The 14490-nt window shown below is 46.0% G+C and overlaps 1 protein-coding gene across 8 annotated transcripts in view; it reads left to right on the top strand.

Annotated features, from left to right (window-relative positions):
• triob (trio Rho guanine nucleotide exchange factor b) overlaps positions 1–12403 on the top strand; it is a 71765-nt gene extending 59362 nt beyond the window's left edge. For 6 of the 8 annotated variants that reach the window (XM_058052917.1, XM_058052915.1, XM_058052919.1 and 3 more), the window contains 23 exons: positions 32–202; positions 1503–1598; positions 2214–2362; positions 2457–2523; positions 2641–2744; positions 2866–2935; positions 3255–3344; positions 3423–3515; positions 3592–3642; positions 3809–3886; positions 4781–4972; positions 5055–5232; positions 5364–6238; positions 7307–7560; positions 7645–7774; positions 7864–7891; positions 8861–9023; positions 9158–9279; positions 9403–9481; positions 9594–9794; positions 9898–10036; positions 10114–10300; positions 10367–12403. In XM_058052917.1, coding sequence (XP_057908900.1) covers positions 32–202; positions 1503–1598; positions 2214–2362; positions 2457–2523; positions 2641–2744; positions 2866–2935; positions 3255–3344; positions 3423–3515; positions 3592–3642; positions 3809–3886; positions 4781–4972; positions 5055–5232; positions 5364–6238; positions 7307–7560; positions 7645–7774; positions 7864–7891; positions 8861–9023; positions 9158–9279; positions 9403–9481; positions 9594–9794; positions 9898–10036; positions 10114–10300; positions 10367–10785 — 3936 coding nt within the window. In that variant the 3' untranslated portion in view covers positions 10786–12403. Of the gene's footprint in view, positions 1–31; positions 203–914; positions 1361–1502; positions 1599–2213; positions 2363–2456; positions 2524–2640; positions 2745–2865; positions 2936–3254; positions 3345–3422; positions 3516–3591; positions 3643–3808; positions 3887–4780; positions 4973–5054; positions 5233–5363; positions 6239–7306; positions 7561–7644; positions 7775–7863; positions 7892–8860; positions 9024–9157; positions 9280–9402; positions 9482–9593; positions 9795–9897; positions 10037–10113; positions 10301–10366 lie in introns of those variants that run through there. The other 2 variants (XM_058052922.1, XR_009119880.1) reach the window with 2 other exon arrangements.
• The last annotated feature ends 2087 nt before the right edge of the window (positions 12404–14490 follow it).

Below are 14490 nucleotides of genomic sequence, written 5' to 3' on the forward strand. Positions count from 1 at the left end.
TCATCTGGAGATGTTTCTCTTCCCCCTCCAGCGCATGCGTAACGAAGGCCTGAGCAGTGGCACGCTCTCCAAGTCTTCTTCATCCGGCATGCAGAGCTGCGGGGAGGAGGAAGGCGAGGAGGGGGCTGATGCTGTCCCGCTCCCCCCCCCCATGGCCATCCAGCAACACAGCCTGCTGCAGCCGGACTCCCAGGATGATAAGGTGGGTCGGCACGGAACAAGTCCACAATGGCCGGGACTTTTCTTAGTTAAACCACAAATAGGACGGCCTTTTAATTGGAGCCGAGGTTGTTATTTCCGAAACGTGACACCCTGTGGTGAATAACAAATGGGTGCGCTTGAATGATGATTTGGCGTGGATCAGAAAGTCAAAAGAAAAACAAAGTTCTCCTCGTCCACGTGGCAACAGAACCAATGTTGTAAAATACCCAAACTGCTCAGATATTTGCTTTTGTGGATCAGCGACCCTGCAGTTAATCAATAGAGGCTTCAATTGGAGCATTTATGGCACATTTACATTTTTTTTTCTTTTTTTCGTATTTTCTCTTTTTTCTTATATACATAATATAAAAAAATCCTACTTAGGTCATAAACAGGATAATTAAGTAGATAATTATTATAATTAGTAAATATATGAAAAACTAACTAATTATTATATCTATTATTTGCCCCATTGGACATGAGAAATATCAATATCATATTTTTTTTTTCACGGTACATTTGTTTATAGCCATATATCCATATTTCCTATTTAAATTGATCATTTAATTCATCCATTTTATCAGCGCATTTCCACTTTTTTTATTCTACATGTTCTAAAAATAGATTTGTAAAAATCCAATTTGCCTTGGCACTAACCATATTTCCTTTCTTTTCCTCTTATGTTCTTCATGGCTGCATGTTCTGTCCGTCAGCATTATGTTGATTTCTGTTCTGCCTCTCTTCTTTCCCAGTTCCCTTATCTTTCCATGTGAAGACCACCTTCATCCCCGCGCCTTTTTCTTTTCTTTTTGTCTATTTTCTTGACTTTTCCTCTGACGATTGACACTAACCATCGGAGTGTTGTGACTACGTATGTTGTTACTAAAATAATACTCCATTGTCCATGTTCTCATGAGGCTTATGGGACTGCCACTTGCCTGCCGTTGTGCCTCAAACTGCCCCCGTCACTGATGGAGTATTGAACAACATCCATCTTTGTTTTTATTTGAGCGGCTGAGCCAACCCCAGAGCATGCCCTTTACCGTGTTACCCCAAACCGACCTGTGATTGGCCCCGATTTAACCTTTTTATTAGGGACCACACACCCGCCAGGTCCTTATTTGAACATGTGGAGTGTCGGGGTCCGAACCCTCCACTGGTGAGCGCGATCACAAACACAGAGAGCAGCAGCCACTGAAGCTTCAGGGCTTCTGCATGCATGAAGATGTCAGGATTAGTTCATCATCTCATGTCAAATACAAAAATCATCACCTTCTTCTTGTTTCTTTTTTCTTTGCCAGTCCGCCACCCGCTTGTCCGCTCGGCCCAGCAGTTCAGAGACTCCCAGTGCTGCAGAACTCGTCAGCGCCATCGAGGAGCTGGTGAAGAGTAAGATGGTGAGAAATACAAATGCGCGGTGTCCCACCCGTCATTTGGGACGGTTGGGACTCGTGCCCGCTGTCGTCTTTTCCAACAAACGACCATTCCACTCACCAGCGTTCCCAATGCAGACATTTCCACTGGCCTTACGCTGGTTAAGTGTGTCTGGAGGCCGGATGTTTTTCTTAGAAAATGCGGTTTCCTGCGGATCAAAGCGCTACAAATACCTCACTGCCACAACATGAACCATGAAATACGCAGCTGTAGTATTACTCAGGGCCATTAGTGGATATTTTGTCAAGTAGTTTAACCGCAATGAAGTGACAACAGGAAGTGAAAGAAAATATATCAACTTGGTGTTGTCCATTCCTCCTGAATATAACAAGAGAATAATAAGATGTCGGCGGTCACAAAGCTTTCATCCAACCACAGTAGGTTTGTGTTTGTGACAAAATAGGGCTTTTCCCACAACGTTCCCACAAGGTTGGACGTGTTGAATTGTCCAAAATGTCTTTCCAAGATGAAGACTTAAAGAGGAAGTAAACCCTACAATTTAGTTGAGTCTAAAAGTTACTTTTATGTTCTCCTTCCCGTCCCTCCATCTGACCGCCCTCTGCTCTCCACCACTGCAGTCCCTGGAGGATCGTCCCAGTTCTCTGTCCGTGGAGCAAGGTGACAGCAGCTCTCCTTCCCTCAACCCCTCCGACAACTCCCTCCTCTCGTCCTCCTCGCCCATGGACGAGGTGGACGAGCGCAAGTCCGGCTTTCTCAAGAGAAGACAGTGAGTCTTGTGTTCTTCTGAACATGGCCGACTATTGTGTGTACTAGAAGCCAATATTCCGATATGATGATTGCTTTCTGTTGTTGTCTTTTAGTTATGTCTTACTGGAGCTGGTGGAAACCGAACGAGACTATGTCCGAGATTTGGGATCAGTAGTGGAGGTAGTATGAGCCCAAGTACTGTACTATATATACGTATATAGTAGAGCATATATAGTATATATATGATCCTAATGTGCTGTGGAGTTGAAAATGTTCACGGCGGTTTCCCCCCCCCAGGGTTACATGAGTCGGATGAAGGAAGAAGGCGTTCCAGATGACATGAGAGGAAAAGACAAGATGGTCTTTGGAAACATCCATCAGATCTACGACTGGCACAAAGAGTATGGCCATAGCCTTTATTCCTTGGCATCCTGGATTCATCATAAATACATATATATATATATATATATATCTCTAATATCCTAATGTGTCTTTTTATGAAATGATACCTTTTGTCCACAGCTTTTTCCTGGCGGAGATTGAGAAGTGTTTGGAGGATCCTGATAGACTTGCTTCTTTATTTGTCAAACAGGTATACTTTACACCGTGTTTCTCCATGGTGGGGCGGGCACCCCTGGGGGGGGGAGAAGGTCGGACAAGACAGTACTCACAACAGGTCGTTATTGATGCTTGAACGATGCTGGTGACAGCAACTCATACAGTGGTTTGTACAGCCAAATAAAAGATTATTAATAGTATTTCATATCTGGGGGAGGAGCATAGTAAGAAATAATGGACAAGCCCTGATAGCTAATATAAGATAAATGCTAAACCATCAAATGTTTATGTGGCTAACGGATACTTTTATTTTGTGCTATTTCTTCCCACTTCCCGTCTTCTCCGTCCTGCAGGAGCGGCGGTTCCACATGTACATCGTCTACTGCCAGAACAAGCCCAAATCCGAGCACATTGTGTCTGAGTACATTGACACTTACTTTGAAGTAAGCGTTTCAAATAATTGTTTAATCAAACATTTGTTTCGTAGGCCAGATGTAGTAATCCTGCTATCTGTCCATCAGGAGCTTAAGCAGCGTTTGGGACACAGGTTGCAGATCACCGATTTGCTCATCAAGCCTGTCCAACGCATCATGAAGTACCAGCTACTCCTCAAGGTAACGTGCCGCCACGTGTTTGTTTTTACGGTTCATGGACATTTTTGCTGAAGACTTTGTGATTTATCATGACTAGGATCTTCTCAAGGTCTCTAAGAAGGCTGGAGTGGATTCTACGGAGCTGGAGGTAAGACTAAATGCTCCGTTCCAGGGCGGAACTGAAAGTGTCCCTACTTGACCACGTTTGTAACGAACCAAAGTAGGAGTAGATGTTAAAACAGAAGATGATGCGGTGACATCACGCATGCATGCATGATTCTTGAAGTCCGTTTGCTTCTCTTCCTTCCTTCCAGAAAGCTGTAGAGGTGATGTGTGTGGTTCCCAAGCGCTGCAACGACATGATGAATGTTGGACGCCTTCAAGGCTTTGATGTAAGACTGCTGTCAATAGTTTAGCCTTTAGTTTAGCCTAACAATAGTTGGCTTTGTTTGAGCATCTGGGAAATGAATGGCGGGCATTTACGTGTATGACATGACCTCCGAACACGTGTACAGTGGCGTTGTTAGTCGTAGGTGAAATGAAATGGCTGGAATTGTTACATGGACACAGAAACCTGATGGGAATTGGCTGTAATTACATTGGGTAAAATTATTTACAGTGAAGGCCGTTATTCACGTTCACAATATTCACACACAATTAACAGATAAAACACGTTAACAATCGTTTACTTTTTGTCGCCATCACGCATTTTTATTAACATTGGAACGACTTCTGTTTTGCTTCTAACACAAAAAGCATGGTTTTACTATAGATGGATGGATGGATGGATGCCTGGCTCCCGTATAATAATAAATAATGATAATAATAATGTGGTAAATAAATAGATGACATCAAATATGAACAACAAAGTACAGCGTAAACAGTAAATTGCACAAATAATTAAAATAATTTTGAATAAATAATAATAATTTAAAGTTTTTGTGTGCATGTGGGCAGGTAGATGGGCTTATTCACGCACAATGTATTGATATATGGATATTTATTTCTTTATTTATTTATTTTATTATTATTATTTTTTAAATATTGATATTTATAAACAACATGGTGTCCAATCATCACCATAGTTATGGCTGACATGAAGGTTGGGGTCGTGTAAGGATTTATTTGTACCACCTTTCATAACTTTGATATTGTACAGTTATTCTTTTACATGTAGTAGTCGTCGTAGTAGTTGTAGTTTTGTCATTGGCCACAAGATGTCAGTATTCAGTATTTCACCCCCTCCCCTCCCAAGACTTGACACTCTGCTCTCCTTCTATCTTCAGGGTAAAATTGTAGCACAGGGCAGGTTGCTCCTCCAAGACACCTTTTTGGTTTCAGACCAGGATGGAGGACTTTTGTCCAGAATGAAGGAGAGGAGAGTCTTCCTTTTTGAGCAGATTGTTATATTCAGTGAACCCTTGGACAAGAAAAAGGGCTTTTCTACTCCTGGCTACCTCTTCAAGAACAGCATCAAGGTTAGTCTGATCCTACGAGCGTTTGGTTCTCACCACTCCTGTCCTCCTACGGCGCTCATCTCATCCCGTCCCACCATGGCAGGTGAGCTGGTTGGGTCTGGAAGAAAATGCAGAAGATCCCTGCAAGTTCACACTGACCTCCAGGTCTTCTGCTGGTAACGTGGAGAGGTACGCCCTCCATTCCACGAGTCCTGGAGTCAGTCAAATCTGGATCCACCACGTCAGCCAGATCCTGGAGAACCAGCGCAACTTCCTCAATGGTGAGAGAGGTCCCAACGTTGGCAACCCAAATTGGAAATTGGAAATGTTTGACTGTGTTTCTTCTGCTGGTGACGAGTTCAGGGTCGAAACATTGGATGAAAACCAGTAACTTTTCATTTCTCTGCCACAGCTCTGACGTCCCCCATAGAGTACCAGAGGAACCACGTGGGGGGCAGTGGGCCTGGGGGTCCACCCAACAGTAGCAGCAGTGGTACCGGAGGCCTTCCAGGAGGCAGCAGCTCCACCAGTACCGCCAGTCTGGGTGGAGGAGGTGGCGGCGGCGGCTCCGGAGGATCGGCAGGCAACTCCTCCTCCTCCTCCTTGTGTGGTCCTCGCTCTCGCCCCTCCAGAATTCCCCAGCCGTCTTCGCGTCTCCCCCAGCCAGTCCACCACCACCACCCCCCGGGCCCCGAGGGGCCTGACAGATCAGCAGGTACGTGGTCACCCTGCCACCCTCAGTCCGGCCCCTCTAACTTGTATCCCGGCAACCCTTCCAACGGCCAACTGTTGGATTCAGAGGAGCAAAAGATGGAGTCGGATGCGAGCAATGGAGGCGGAGCTAACAGCATCAGACCGGCAGGCAACTTGGAGCGAGGCGTCAGACACGGTTCGGGAGGCTCAGAAGAAAGCCAAAAAGCAGCCGCCATCCCACAAATGGCGGTCCCTCCTCTGCATCTGGCCCTCAAGAACCCCCGAGTCAGGACAGTCTCGCCTCTGGTCTCGCCTCTGGTCTCGCCCCAGTCTCCTGGAGGAGAAAAGGACGCCCTGGTCCCATCCAGCCCCGCTCATAAGGGCAACCCTTTCTGGCCTACGGTCCCGCCAGTGCCTGCTTCTCCCACACGGCGACCGAGTTCCTACGTGGGGGACGGTCTTGGCGGAGGGGAGTCCTTCATCAGGGGGATCCCTCCTCATCACCGCCACTCCGCCCACAGTAAGGATTTGGACCGCATGAGCACGTGCTCTTCCACCAGCGAGCAGTCCGTACACTCCACCCACAGCAACGGGGTAAGGACAGGTTGAGGTCTTGGCTTCGGACAAGCAACCCGCCGCCACTAACCCCGCCTTCACGGACTGGCCGCTGTCAGTCAGAATGAGAATGGCTTACACCGACGACTCCGCTGGAGATTAACGGCTAGCCGAGTGCACTAACCTCAGCCAGCGTGCGAGTGAGACCAGCATTTGGTTCTTCTACTAACAGAAGATCTCATCCATAGAGACGCTTTTCCACTTCACATTCTCTTTCGGCTTCGCTGTGTACGACCTTGACCTTGAACACCTGACAAGCATCGTTTCTCACCTTTTCCAGTCATTCTTCTAAGAAGGAATCCTAATCCCGAACCAGCTCTAACACACGAACGCCTCTTTGACCGCATCACATCCTTTCCTTCTTCGCCCAGTCTAAGTCCTCCAAACGTGGACTCGTGTGTTTCCACGCTGATTTAGGAGTCACCCCCACGGAAAGGTTTCAGGTCCAAATATTGGATCTTTTCAGCCTCCCATCCACATGGAAACGGCCTTCCGAGTGTCCTGAAACTGTATTTTTTGGAAAACGGCTTCCAGAGTAGGAGAATGTAAAATGAGTGGATTTCATGAATATCTGAATATTTCCACTGGCATGACTCAACTTTGTTGATGTATTTTATACTCTTATATCTTATACTCCAAAATGACTCGCAGTAATTCCACTTCTCCTAAGATCAGCCTTGGGAAGCGGAAGACGGATTTATGCATGCGTTCTGTCTTCATGTACAGTATAGCGCCACACGTAGGTGAGCCTTGTGTATTACATCCTTTCCACTCGGTGATCCGTTCCCGTGTACATGTGAGTACTTCCCACTCCGGCAGCAGCGTTCCCATGTGGACGGGGGCCTATCCTTCGAATGTCATGTGACAAAAGTCATCACTCCCTTTTCCTGTTCTATCAACACGTCCAGGATGCCGAGCACTTTAACCTGCTTCCTTTAACGCTTGCACCTTTAATCATCAAATCATACATTTGATTGATATTAAATATGAATTATTTCATGTTTGCAAGATGTTTCATGCTCCTTCCCATCTTGTGGTCTTCACTAGAGTGAAAGCAGCAGCAGCAGCAGCAGCGTGTCCACCATGTTGGTGACCCAGGACTACGTGGCCGTGAAGGAGGACGAGATCAGCGTGGCGCAGGGTGAGGTGGTTCAAATACTAGCCAGCAACCAGCAGAACATGTTCCTGGTGTATCGGGCCGCAAACGAGCACTGCCCCGCAGCCGAGGGTTGGATTCCTGGCTTCGTATTGGGACATACTTCATCCTCCACCACCCCTGAACTCCCCGAGGGAACCATCAAGTAAGACGACGTTGGTCGCCTAAATAGGAAGAAATATGTCCTGGAAAAGGTCAGTGGTGATGTCATCTCTGTTCTTGGGTTTAGAAAATCACTTTCATGGCATACTGCACTTCGTATCCGCCGCAAGTCCGAGAAAAGAGACAAGGAAGGCAGGAAGTTGGAGAACGGATACCGCAAATCTCAGGATAACCTGGCCAGCAAAGTCTCTGGCAAGGTGGAGAGTGGAAACCATCGTCCTTCTTTTCTTTCTGGAATGTCGTTTTTTATGTTGGCAGCTTATGTTTGTCTTTGTGTTTATTACAGCTTCTCAACACCAACTCCATCTATGATGGTAGGTCACATGGTTGTGTCAATCCCAAGCATGTCAATCAAGCATAATCTATTCTTGGATGCTTGTCACTCTTATTTTTATTTGACTGCGCTGACGATATTTTAATTAGACGTTATATTCTCCGAACCTGCAGGGATCTTCACAAGGATCTTTTAGTTTCAGCTTTCGGTGAAATTACATTCCATGGTTGTTATTGTAATTGATAGTAACTGTAATTGTATCCTCTATTCGCAGTGGAAGTCAATATTAATGTTTGCAAAATTCACACACAATTTCTGCTTTGGAGATAACACAGCCAAAGTACAGGAAGTTTGGAAAGCCAATACATGTGATCTTCCAAGTTGGCCGCCGTCACGCTCATTAATTAGCGGGAACGCCGTCTGTTTTGCTGCAGACTTACACCGACGCAAGAATTTGAATAAAATATTCATTGATAATCGCCGTATTCTACAGATTTTTTTATTTATATTTTTATTTATTTACATTTATAATGTAAATATCAACTTACAAAGACAACTGAGACGGAAAGATGGAATACAAATGCCCCCAAAAAGAAAATCTTATTCTGCAGATTACAAGCCAAAGTAAATAATTATGTTGATTGGCTATAATTAATAATTATATAATAATAATAATAATAATATTTTTTTCTTAATTAATATAATATAATAAAATATAATAATAAAAATATATAATAATAATAATTAAATAATATGAGACATAGTTTATTTTTATTGGTCTCTGATTTTATAAAATACATTTCTTATGGACCCGTGCGACTTATATGCGACTTTTCTTTTTCATTATACATACCTAGCGACTCCTAGTCCGGAAAACGGGGCATATAACGATCTCTGATATCTAGCATTTTAGGGTCATGTGACGCCCTCGGTTCCAAAGTATGACGTAACGATACACAAGCATCGACTCAGCGACTCTCATTCTTCCTCTTCTTCTTCTCCCTTGCAGCTCCTCCGGAGTTCCTCATCCCGCTTAGCGATGTAGCATGCGATAGCGGCGACAATGTGACTCTGAGGTGCAAAGTGAGCGGTCGACCCCGAGCCGCCGTCACCTGGCGAGGGCCGGACGGCGGCACGCTGAGCAACAACGGACAGTACAGCATCACCTACAGGTTCAAAGTCCATTACTTCTGTTTGGGTCGGATGGCGAGGGAAGGGTCCTCAGGTCTTCATGTTCGCCATCGTCATGTCGTATTTCTGGACGGCTCTCGTAGTAAAAAAAAACGATACGTGCGTGTTTCTGCAGCGAGACAGGAGAGGCGACTCTGAGTATCCTGGAGGTGTCTGACGAGGATAGCGGCACGTACTCCTGCGTGGCCATGAACGCAGCGGGTTCCGTCACCTCCTCCGCCAGCCTCAGAGTGTCAGGTGAGAGACTTTGGTCCTGGCGTGTGCCAGATATCGTTCTTATCCACACGGACGCCGTTTGAGATGCTCGGCGAATGGCGATGACTTCATCATAATCGTGAACATCCTCCTGTTTTTTCCCAGGAACCCCCGATGATAACAGCAGCGTCATCTGGAAACGCGGTTTCGAGTCCCACTACACGGATATTTCTGAACTCGGAAGGTAAGAATTCCACAATAATATCCAAACCACAGGACTCGCCGTGTCTATATCGGAGCGCCACAGAATAATTGAAGTGGAATCCTCTTAATAATCCTCTTGTGGCGTTTCCCAGAGGCCGCTTCTCGGTGACCAAGCGTTGCGACCAGCGAGGGAGCAAATGGACGGTGGCGGCCAAACACGTCAACAAGAAGCTGTTGCGTCGGGAACAGGTTCTGCAGGAGATCAGACTCCTTCAGACCGTGGATCATCCCAACCTGGTCCGCTTGCTGGACACGTACGAGACCGCCAACAGCTACGTCCTGATACTGGAGATGTAAGTTTGCACGCTAGCGTACGCCATCCCGTTAGAAGTTTGAGACCTTCCACGGAATGTTTGTGACGCCAAAGTGGCGTTGGTGTGGTGCTGGTGTGTTCAGGGCCGACCAAGGACGATTCCTGGACTACATTGTGAGCTGGGGCAACCTGACGGAGGAGAAGGTGGCTCTGTACCTTCGAGATATCCTGGAAGCTCTGCAGTACCTGCACGGCTGGCGGATAGCGCACCTCGACCTCAAAGTAAACACGCCCCCTTGCCGTCATGGTTTCCTGTCCTAACTCCGCCCCAACACGTTTTATTTTTTTTGGCTTTTTAGCCCGAGAACATCGTGGTGGAACAAGTGTCTTCTCAGCCTGTGGTGAAGCTCACTGACTTTGGAGATGCCGTCCAGCTCAACCCGCCTTCCTGCTTCATCCATCCTCTGGTGGGAAGCCCGGAGTTCTCAGCCCCGGAGCTGGTCCTGGGTCAGCCCGCCTCGCTGATGTCCGACATGTGGAGTTTAGGTGTGTGTCCCGTTCCAGCTCACGTATGTTGTTAGCATGTAACGTCGACTCATGGCTGCCTCGCAGGCGTGCTGACCTACGTGGTGCTGAGCGGCGCGTCGCCCTTCCTGGATGAGAGCCTGGAGGAGACGTGTCTGAACATCTGCCGCCTGGACTTCAGCTTCCCGGAGGACTACTTCGAAGGCGTGAGCGCGGCCGCCCGCGACTTCGTGTGCCTGCTGCTGCAGGGCGAGGCCGAGCGGCGGCCGTCGGCGACCTTCTGCCTCCAGGACCGCTGGCTGCGTCCTCCGGGAGTGACGGACAGGGACGGCAGATACGCCGCATCGCCGCCGCCGCCGCCGCCATCATCGCAGCATCACAGCGCATCGCACCTGGACACGTCCAGACTCATTTCCTTCATCGAGAGACGGAAACACCAGAACGACGCCCGGCCCATCGGGACCCTGAAGACCTTCCTTCACAGCCGCCTGCTCAACCACATGTGACAGGAAGTACCTCGCTGCTGTTCCTCCTCACCGATGACCTTCTCTCTCACTGATCCACAAGCGTCCTGCTGCTGCTGACTGACTGATTTGACGTCTGCTGATAAACCCTTTGACTCCGCCCCCTCCCTGCCCAACCCCGGCGTGCCGCGTGTATGCCTGCACAAAAACCCGACTTAGCGTGGAGAAAAAGGAAACAGGAAGTAGACAAGCGTACGGCCAGGCTGCTTTAGTTGACCGCAAGCTTGTTTTTGTAACGAGATGACTTTTTCTAAGTCAAAGTGTACACTTAGCATCAAATGAACCTTCTAGAGGAGCAAAGGAGGGAAAGTACAGCAGGGAGATGGAAGCCAAGCGGCGGCCGATAGCGAGGCCCGCTTGTCCTTCCAGCACCGTGAAGACCAAACCGTGGTTCCCCTCGCGGGAGTGCAATCGTGCGTGCCGTCGTCGGCACAAACTACGTGAACAAAACCTTTTCAGCAAAGCTTCTACGATCCGCGCCTTATTTGTAAATAAACACGTCGCTTTTTCATCGGTCGCCACTCGACTGAAAGTCTTACGTTGTTTGCAGGAAGGATGTTGGCGAGGAGCAAAGATGGACGCGCACGCATTCTGCATCGGTTCCCATGTGCAATGTTGCAGCTTCAACATGTATGCAACTATTTATGAAGACTTGTGTTGTAGCCGTATTCTTTAACCACAAAAAAGGCATGTACGTACCCGGTACTGCGATAGACGTCTGTATTGTGTTAACTCTTTTTGTATTAAGTTCAGTATTAATATCTGCAAAAATGTATCAAATGTGTACTATTAAAAGAATCAGGCACTTATGCTTTTTTAGTTTGTTTTCCATAACAATACCAAAGTTGTCGATGCTTTTATTTCCGATGTTGTTATGATTTGTCGTGTTAACTTATGGAGAGCGCAGGGAACCGGAATATTTAAGACTTTTAATTTATGATTTATGATTTCACTGCTGAGGAAAAGCTGGACTTGGCTTTGCTTGCTTTTGTGTGCATTCCGAGCTAAGTTAGGCAGATAGCGTATATGAATATATGCGTATAGACATATAGGAGACCTTATGGAGCTTAACTTATGGAGCCACTTTTTGTCCCGACGGTCCGGTATGGTAGCTAAAGGAAAGCAAAGGAAAAGGAAAACTTGCTTCTAATTTGATTAGAAGACGGCAAAGTTGAAGAAGTAGTTCTGCACATTTTCTATTTTTCTTTGTGCATCTGAGTTCCTTAAAATATTGCTGATGAAAGTCAGCATAATATGTTGTAATTAAGTCAATGCCTTTGTGAGCCCATCTCCTCCTCCTCCTCCTCCTCCTCCTCTTCCCGGTAATGTAAAGATGTACAGAGAGGGGGGGCCGGGGGGGCCGGGGGGCGGTTGGCCTCCAGCCAGGATGTAAACCTCATTCAGTGACTGTTTCATATTGGAAATATTGGAACCTGCAACACTGACGATGCGCCCGTGTCAATTTGAATGTTGTATGATGACGTCATTTTTACTTTTGCATGTATATTCTCTGTACAGAAGATGGTGTTTACATGTTACTTCGTGTTGTAAATATCTTAGTTTGTCGTGTTATTTTGCCATTAAACGTTCAAGGAGCAAGTCCTTGTATGTTTATTGTGGGAACTGAACTTTTTTTAATGTTGGGGGTGTCATCACATGATTTAGAGGCGAACACTACAACGCCATGCAGACAAAAGCCTTTTGTGGAAAATGGCATAGCTTTTAAAAGCCGATGAATGATAAACGGTAGCTACCTGCTAACGGTGTAGCAATAACATAGAAGATGACTGGCTGTGCATCAAAAGCGTTTTATTGCACAACACATGCAGATGAATTCAGCGGTGCGTTTATGGCATGACTTGCACGTTGAGGCTTCGAGGTTTCTTTTACTGCCCTCGTTTCCTCTTGCATCAGCGAGTACGTGACCTCACAACATCTCACATACTCGCTCTGCTTCAGTTTCTCACTTGCCATTTAAACAATACACAATTTCCTGAAGAACTATTCTTGTACATTTAGGACTTTACTGTAAATTTACAAGTAAAAAAAGTTGTAATATTGCAAGAATTTTTTTTTTATTTAAAAAAAAAATTTTGTTCATAAATGTAGTTTCAAAAAAGTTTCATAAATGTATAATCTTATTCCCCACTTAAATCTCAAACATGGATGACTGACTGACTTTTTCCCCCTAAATTTAAGACTTATTCCCTATTCCCTTAAATGTAGGACTTTATTCCTGTAATATTATGGCTTTTTTCTGATTTTTAAATTTGTGATGTTATTCTTATAAATTTGTTATAGTATTAGGAATATAAAAATATTCTGAGATTACGGGTTTACTCTTTAAAAGTAGATAAACAATTTTACATTTACATACAGTGAAGAAAATAAGTATTTGAACACCCTGCTATTTTGCTATTTCTCCCACTTAGAAATCATGGAGGGGTCTGAAATTTTCATCGTAGGTGCATGTCCACTGTGAGAGAGATAAACTAAAAAGAAAAATCCAGAAATCACAATGCATGATTTTTTAACAATTTATTTGTGTGATACAGCTGCAAATAAGTATTTGAACACCTGTGTATCATCTAGAATTCTGACCCTGAAAGACCTGTTAGTCTGCCCATTAGAAGTCCACCTGCACTCCATGTATCATCCTGAATCAGATGCACCTGTTTGAGGTCGTTAGCTGCATAAAGACACCTGTCCACCCCATACAATCAGTAAGACTTTAACTTGTAACATGGCGAAGACCAAAGAGCTGTCCAAAGACACCAGAGACAAAATTGTACACCTCCACAAGGCTGGAAAGGGCTACGGAGCAATTACCAAGCAGCTTGGTGAAAAAAGGTCCACTGTTGGAGCTATCATTAGAAAATGGAAGAAGCTAAACATGACGGTCAATCTCAATCGGAGTGGAGCCCCATGCAAGATATCACCTCGTGGGGTCTCAATGATTCTAAGAAAGGTGAGGAATCAGCCCAGAACTACACGACAGGACTTGGTCAATGACCTGAAAAGAGCTGGGACCACCGTTTCCAAGGTTACTGTAGGTAATACACTAAGACGTCATGATGTGAAATCATGCATGGCACGAAAGGTTCCCCTGCTTAAACCAGCACATGTCAAGGCCCGTCTTAAGTTTGCATATGACCATTTGGATGATACAGAGGAGTCATGGGAGAAAGTTTTATGGTCAGATGAGACCAAAATAGAACTTTTTGGTCATAATTCCAATAAGCGTGTTTGGAGGAAGAAGAATGAAGAGTACAATCCGAAGAACACCATCCCTACTGTGAAGCATGGGGGTGGTAGCATCATGCTTTGGGGGTGTTTTTCTGCACATGGGACAGGACGAGTGCACTGCATTAAAGAGAGGATGACTGGGGCCGTGTATTGTGAGATTTTGGGGAACAACCTCCTTCCCTCTGTCAGAGCATTGAAGATGGGTCGTGGCTGGGTCTTCCAACACGACAACGACCCGAAGCACACAGCCAGGAAAACCAAGGAGTGGCTCCTTAAGAAGCATATCAAGGTTCTAGCATGGCCCAGCCAGTCTCCAGACCTGAACCCAATCGAAAATCTTTGGAGGGAGCTCAAACTCCGTGTTTCTCAGCGACAGCCCAGAAACCTGACTGATCTAGAGAAGATCTGTGTGGAGGAGTGGGCCAAGATCCCTCCTGCAGT

This window comes from Doryrhamphus excisus, chromosome 17 (genome assembly GCF_030265055.1).
Source record: "Doryrhamphus excisus isolate RoL2022-K1 chromosome 17, RoL_Dexc_1.0, whole genome shotgun sequence".
NCBI lineage: Eukaryota > Metazoa > Chordata > Actinopteri > Syngnathiformes > Syngnathidae > Doryrhamphus > Doryrhamphus excisus.